This window comes from Limanda limanda, chromosome 17 (genome assembly GCF_963576545.1).
Source record: "Limanda limanda chromosome 17, fLimLim1.1, whole genome shotgun sequence".
In the NCBI taxonomy this organism is placed as follows: domain Eukaryota; kingdom Metazoa; phylum Chordata; class Actinopteri; order Pleuronectiformes; family Pleuronectidae; genus Limanda; species Limanda limanda.
Window position 1 is genome coordinate 5,324,497 of NC_083652.1, and position 7,490 is coordinate 5,331,986.

Here is a 7,490-nt window from a genome sequence, read left to right on the forward strand (position 1 = left end):
ATCAACCGCGGCCACGTATCTCAGCTTGAACATCGTGACCAGGACAGGGAGCGGCAGCAGCAGAGGATATTTCAAAAGCCTCCAATTATCTGATGGGTGGGAGAGCACAACGAACTGGGCCGCATGCCAAACAGCATCCTTTACCAAACAAATAAAACTTTTGACAGGACGTGTCTGCCTTTCGGAGGACTGCACACCCACAATCCACTCCGTGCAGGGCAGTGACAAGCGCTCCTGGAACTGAATATTAGACATAGCATTCATCTGGTAATTCCAGAGAGAAATACAAGACATACGCATAATAGCACTTGACTTTCCCACAAAGGAAACTTTAAATGTGTTGACAGGCACTGTAATCACAATCAAACATTACCAGAGGGCTGGGGTGAGGTCTGATGTCAAGCCTAGTAACAAGTGAGAGACTTCTAAAGATTTGAGTATGTTTGAAACATTAGGGTGGCGCTGTTGATGGTTCCTGGTGCGAATCCAAGTTTGTCCAGTGATCTTTCTATTTAGAGTTTACATGTTCTCCTCTTGTCTGTGTTTTCTCTAACAGTCTTAATACATTCGATTGGGGAGTAGGTGAATTGCTATTTCTATGTTAGCCCTGTGATAGGCTGTCGACCTGTCCAGCCCAATGTCAACTGGGATTGACCCAGGCTCCACCGCCCACCTGACATCTGACAAAAGGAGAATTGTATCAAACTGTTTTCGAAGCCACTACAAATGTTGGGGCAAAAAGCCTGCTGTCACACAGAGACGGGTGATGTGTCACCATCTGTCAAACATGCCAGCGCACATTTGTAAGAATGTCAGTATCAGAAGATTGTTCTAACTGAGACGTCAAAGTCAACAGAGACTCAAGAAGCAATCGCTGAATCACGAGCCTATGAAACTATTATTATTAGGCCTTCTGCTGAATGGGCAGTTAAAAGAAAACTGGGTTGTGCAGGATGACCATTTTTTTTGCCAATTATTTTCTTGGTTCATCATTTGGTCTCACCCAGAGATATCTGATAGAAAGACAAGACTGAGCAAAGAACACAGACTAAAGGATGGAGCATGCTTCTGCGTTTTCATGGGCCCGGACGCGCAAGAGCCCTTCAGGGCCCCTTACGTGCTATCGTAGCCCTTCTTACGCGCTTACGTGCGTCGGCCAGTTTTTCTAACTAGACGTCAAAGCCCCGCAAGCGTCACCCGCCCGCAAGGGCTGTGATTGGTCTGCTAACTACATAATTTCTGGAGTCGCATTTCCGGTTCATGCCCGGAAACCACGGAAGATTTAGAAGGACGAATATGGACCAAATAGAAGAGCACTTGGCAGAAGAGATCCGAAACTATGACCACTAGTATAACCCGTCACTGACCGGCGGATTTTTCCGCCAAAAAAAGGTTCTGAGGAGCCGCCGTGGCGATGTAAATAAATCGCTCTTCTTCGTGCCACACACGAAAACATTACTCCGCCTATTGTTCTGGCGGGGAATTGCATGGCAACACGCGCAACGGTTGGAAAACCATGAATGACAACCAGTCCTGCGTCACAACTGCGTGCTTGCGGGCCCCTGACAACGCAGAAGCATGCTCCGGCCTTAAGACACTGACACTTGAGCTGTGCATTTGCAACAGTGTAATGACTGAGGTGTGTCCTTCAAATGCAACAGACAAAAGTGTCCTTCCATTGCTGATCAACAGAAACTCCAACCGTGGGATCCTTCTCGGAGCCAACCTATCCCAGCATTCATCGAGTGCTGGTGCCAAAGCTGGAAGGAAAAGTTCTAAAAAACATCCAGAGCACCTGACTTGAATATTTGTGTTCTCTAATGTACAGTGTTCAGCTGTAAAATGGTGTCTAAACGTCAGAAAGACTATAGCAACATGTGTGGTTGTGTTCACTTCAGTCAATTTCTTAAATTCAAAAAGATATAATACTTAGAATATTTAATATTTCAAATACCAGGTATTGATTTACCATATACAGAATTTAAAAAAGGCAGCGCAGGTAATTTAAAGTGGACATATGATGGTAAATCCTGCTGTTCCCTGCTGAAAACAATCAATCTGAATTAACCACTGTTCAGAGGTGCGCAAGTGGAACCCTCAATGTCATACTGGTCATACTCAACAGGGGTAAAGATAAAAACCCTATGGGAATAAACAGGAAAAAGTCTGGACAAATAAAAACCTGAGGTTTAACCTGGCGACAGGTTGATATCTGAGTCGTGTGAACAGCAGATCCCTGTTCCACTGGGAGTGAACACCTGCCGTCATTCAGAGATGTTTCCCTGAGGCCTCTGCTGCCGCCACAGCAGGACATCTGGACAGCGAATGAATGAAACATCTTTTTATATTTGATCATATTGACAGATGCATGCACACAAATCCCTCAGGTCATTAAAGCAGCTGCTTGTCCACACAGACAAGCTGTGAAATACCAACGAACTGTGATATTGAAACAAGTTGTCCGGAATTTGAATTCACAGAATTAAAACTAAATAAACATTTAAAAAAATCACACAGCATAAAAAGTATTTGTACTTTTTAGTGGTCCATCTTTCTTTCTTTTTTTCAATAATGCCAAAATGACAGTTTCAAAGTCTTACTTCAATTGAAGCCAAAACTGACTTAAAATAAACTAAATTACCTTTATGTTTAATATTGTTTATTTCCATCACTCTTCCTCTAAGTCTGTTTAAATTTAAACATTTATTGTAGTTTACAATATTATGCATATGTACTTGTACATACATATGGACATTTTCTTTATGGACTCACTCCACAACTCGAAATGCATAAATCAAAAATCAAAGTCGACCCACAACATCTTAGCACTCGACCACATCTCAGTCTTCCTCCATTACGAGAGTCACTTCAATACTGAGGTGTCTTCATGACAACTGAGCCACACTATGTGTTGAGGAAGACTCTGAGATGCAAATGAAAGCACTTGAAACAGTTTGAAAAGGTGACTTTTTTGTATTTTGTATTTTAGATAAAGCGGAATGAAGCTGTTTTGTGTCTAATTGAGGAAACTTTCTCTTTTCTGGATTCATTTTTAGTTTTTCTCAGCTTTTGACTGAATTAAAATGCCCTTCCCTTTAAAAGGTTTATTATTGTTATTATTTTATATACAAATTAAACTAAAACTCACAATTAGTGGCTGATGAATAATAGCAACAGTTCAGTCATACTTTACAAGTTGTATTTTTTCTCTTTAAAAACATATTTGAATGAGTTGAATTTTGACTCCTTTCGGTTGAAATGATTTTATAAGGAAAGTGTCTATGGAGATACAAAACTTTCTCTGGTCTTCCACAGTTGTAGAAGATCAAAAGGGATTTTTCGGCTTTCATCATTGCACAAAAGCCATGTTTGGTTTTATTATAGGTGTTGTGGTTCAAGTACAGTGGTGAACGCTCATTTCAAAACCTCGTCATTACGGCACATCCTTTCATGTGCTGCACTGTTTAACAGCATTATTTGAAATATGTCATTTGCACTGAATAAACATTGCTGAGCTGTCTGACTTGTACTAAGTGAGCTGGCTTGTTGTTGTATTCGTAATGAAGGTGCCACGGAGGCTACCTTTGGGCTATTAATGAACCGGTGAGGGTTATTAAAACTAATTTTATCATCTGTAATGAAAAATGAACGACTGGTGTTTGATTTTCTTGGCAAAATAACAAGGAGAAGTTTGCTTTGATCAGGAAAATATCTGAGGCCTGTAGGAGAATTTAATCAGCGGCAATGTTTTGGCTTCAGAATATCTGCATAGAGGAAAAGAGAGAAAAAACGGAAAGTTGATGAGGTTAAAAGGGGTAGGGAGTAAAAAAAGCAATAAAGCCAGCCCCTACCCAAAGAGATCATTAAGTTAATGGATTGCTGGTGGCTAAAAGCATTACAGTGTTGGGTAAAGATCTGTGGACAGCCGAGGCCGAGGAGCGGCACGCTGAGAGCCGAGGGCCGGCTCACAAGTGACGAAGGGCATTAGCAGCCCTGCATCCTCCAGTCTGCAGCTGGTATTAGCAGGCACCGAGCGCCCTGTCAACACATAGTGTATTACTCCACACGCAAATCCTCCAACTGCCGTCGACACCAGCGTGGGCCTGTGCTGAGGCAGGATGAACCGAGGGGAAAGAAACCTTGAGAGGAATAAGTCATGTTTCTCAGATGTGATAAGAAACATTTGGGAGAAAATCTTGTTGGAAAAATAATCATAGAAAGGATATTAAAAGGGTTTAGTGTAATCTGAAAGCACGAGTAATACACTTGTTTAAAAATCGCATTGAAATACAGTAGAATCAACGTTATAACCGACTATTATCTGCTGTGTTTTCCAGAGCAGCTGTTAACAGACTGTTCTCTAATCCTTCTGGGAGCTTTAACGCCGCAGGATGACACACAAAACCTGAAATAGGCAGATAACCACAGAGCTCGTGAACTGTGCCGCCGGACGGCTGGGAGCTTTATGCAACAGGACAAACGGCATCATGTAAAAGACAAGAGGATCACTGTCGGACACTTGAGGATCCAACACGCACATACTTCAAAAGGCTTCTCATTGTGTTTGTTTAAGCCGTATTGTTGCAGATCTTCGCCCCGTGTGCGCTTGCTCTCCGGTGACAAGCACAGGGATTTGTCTGCCGCATGTGTACAGGCAGGGCTGGCTCTGGGGCTAAGGAGCATCATTATGGACTAAACACAACTAAAACAAAACACAGGCTTTCTGGTGCCCCACAGTCTACCCAGCTGAGGCTGAGCGGAGGGGAGGGGTGGAGGGGGGGGTCTCAGTCAGTGTGAGAGAAGTGGCTCTACCTACATGATTAGAGAAAGTGATTCATTGAAACGTGTGGTTGTAAATTCCCAGACCCGCTGCTGGCTCCGTCCGTACAGACTCGTGTTGTTCAGCACGCTGTGTTCAAACTCACAGAACTAAGAAGATCCCAAAGTTTTTCAAAAAATTTCAAAATGCTAATTAACAAGACATTTATAACACCTGCTTATTTTCATTGATGCTGCTGCCTTATGAAAATACAGCCCCGTGCAGCTTTTATCACCAGCTGGAACAGAATATGAGGCATGGATCTCGATGTGTAGTGTTCCACAGTATATTGTGCATATTTTAATATCATGAATCATGCATTGCTTTGTTAGAAGCATTGTAATGTTGCAGCTGGAGGACGAGTTGGTTCTACGCGTAATGTTGGTAACTTCAACCAGTGTTGAAAAGTTACTAAGTATAAATACTCAAGTATATTACATCAGGAACTTGTATTTAACAGGTTTATTTCCATTTAATGACTCAACTACATTAATTTGACAGCTACATTTAGTGGCTGAACCCAAGACACAGGAGGTTATAGAGTCGGTTGTACACGTTAATGCGTCAGTACAATAATTCAATAACAATACATCACTGAGGGGGGGGGGGGGGGTCTTATTGAGTACTTCTTATTCTTTGATACTGGTCGATGACACTTCGGTACTTTTACTCAATCAAGAATTTTAATGCAGGACTAATTCTATACATTTTATTATTGTACTAAAGTTTCTTGTCGATAAAATATATATTGACAAATCTACTTGTTGTAAATAGAGCTATAAAATAAACGTCCTGCAATCAATTCCTTTCCTCTATAAGTGAAACTATGGCTTCATTTCATGAAACAACCTTGCCGACGTGGGATTCAAGCTTAAGTTTTGTTTTCTACTGCTGAGATGTACAAAGGGCAGAGATTCAAAGTCACTGATGTGGTGCGTTTTCAGGAGAGTGAAGCATCAGCCTCTGCATCCTCCACTGGAGCAGTGATCCCTCTCCTCAGCTCGGCTCCTGCTGGGCTGCAGATGGAGAGGAGGGGTTTGTGAAGGTGGCAGCTGCTGATTCCCTCAGTCAGTGAATCTGGACTGCTTCTTTTATCAGCTTGTAATGGGTCTAATGTATGTCTGACACCCTCACAGTGATAAGATGGGGCTGATTAGCTGGGAAGGGGGGGTATACACCACATGTTGATATTAGGTTGTAATAAGACCAGTATCCCAACCAGAAGTTCATCTTCAAACCATCTTCTGTCTCTATAGTTACAGTTCTGGGACATAGTTGTAATGGAGAGTATTTGATTGTGTGCATGACTTTAAAGTGTCCTCTCGCTCAGACTGAGTACAGGTGATCAAATGAAAGAAAAAAGAAAAGCATTTAAAATTATTTCAGTGTCGTTTTATTGTACGAATATAAAGAATAAATAGCAAATTTCATTAATTTACAGGATAAAACAAGTCACCGATACACGACTCTATCAATGATTCCACGTTTAACTCTGAGGTTGATCTGCTTCATCCAAACATGGGACACAGCACAAGTCCTTACGCGGCTCTACGCGCCACATCTCCATAAATACAAAATATATAACCAATATTCTCCACAAATAAAGTAGACTCTGGTTACAAATAATACTGACTTTGTACAGGGAGTTATACATAACTGCGTGGCAACCGCATATACAGACAAAAAAATACATTCCTACACTCGGTGGTGCGTGTGAGAGGGAGATCACAAAAACAAAAAAGAAATGTCGAGCTTATAATTCATGTCGTTCAGCTGGAGCAGGAGCATTTGCAGTCTGTGATGATGGGGTACTGCACGGGTATCCAAGCGCACTTCAGCCCCCCCTTCCTCTGCACGCATCTCCACCTCAGTATCGTCAGGTGGGTGGAGGTCGCGGGCTTGCACACCATCCCCTCCGGCACCGAGCACGACCTCTTGCTGAGGCAGCTGCCCACACGCACGAACCGCGGCCAGAACCGGTTCCCCAGGTCGGTCCAGGTGTAGACCACCGGGCAGAACGAGTACGCCCACAGCCACTGCTGCAGCCGCCGCTTCAGTTTCTTACTCGGCTTGTGCTTCTTGCCGAACTGCACGTCGAAGTCCATCGCTCGGATCTCCTTGGGCAGCACCCCGCCGGGCTTCTGCACGTCCGAGTCGTCGAGCTCCTCGTTCCCGGTGTACTTGTCCTCCACGGGCGGCGAGACGGACAGAAAGTGGCTGTCAAAGTCCCCCAGGACGCTCTTCAGCTCGGTCTCGTTGAGGTCCCTCTCCTTGGGGTCGAAGACGGGGTCCGGGTCTTCTCTGAGCTCCACCAGCGGCAGACTGTCGCTCGGGATGGGGCGGAGGAGGTAGTAGTGCTGACAGAGCCCGCTGTCCATGAGAAGTCCCAGAGACAGCAGCAACAGATACATGGCCACGCACTGCTGAGGTTGGTCCATGTCGGTCGGGCCAGCGGCGGCTTCAGTGCGCACAGGGAGCTGCTACAGGGGCCACGGTCTTGTGCGTAATTACGCGTATCCAAACCTGGGCGCTGAGGGTCTTTTTTTAAAAATCGACGCTTCCCATGATGAAAATCCGTGACAGAAATAAAAAAAAGAGAGGCATCAGGGGAACCGAGGTGTCGTGACGAACTTCGTGGCAAGGCTGGTGTGTGTCCTCGGGCTCCGTGCGC

At 44.0% G+C, this 7,490-nt stretch overlaps 1 protein-coding gene across 1 annotated transcript; it reads right to left on the reverse strand.

The window, feature by feature from the left end:
• Positions 1 to 6,588: 6,588 nt before the first annotated feature.
• nog1 (noggin 1) lies at positions 6,589 to 7,257 on the reverse strand. Its single transcript, XM_061090839.1, has one exon. The coding sequence runs from the start codon at positions 7,255 to 7,257 to the stop codon at positions 6,589 to 6,591; it is 669 nt and encodes a 222-aa protein (XP_060946822.1).
• Positions 7,258 to 7,490: the final 233 nt, after the last annotated feature.

Coding starts and splice junctions, on each gene's coding strand:
- nog1 (XM_061090839.1), bottom strand. CDS start 7,257: ATGGACCAACCTCAGCAGTGCGTGGCCATGTATCTGTTGCTGCTGTCT.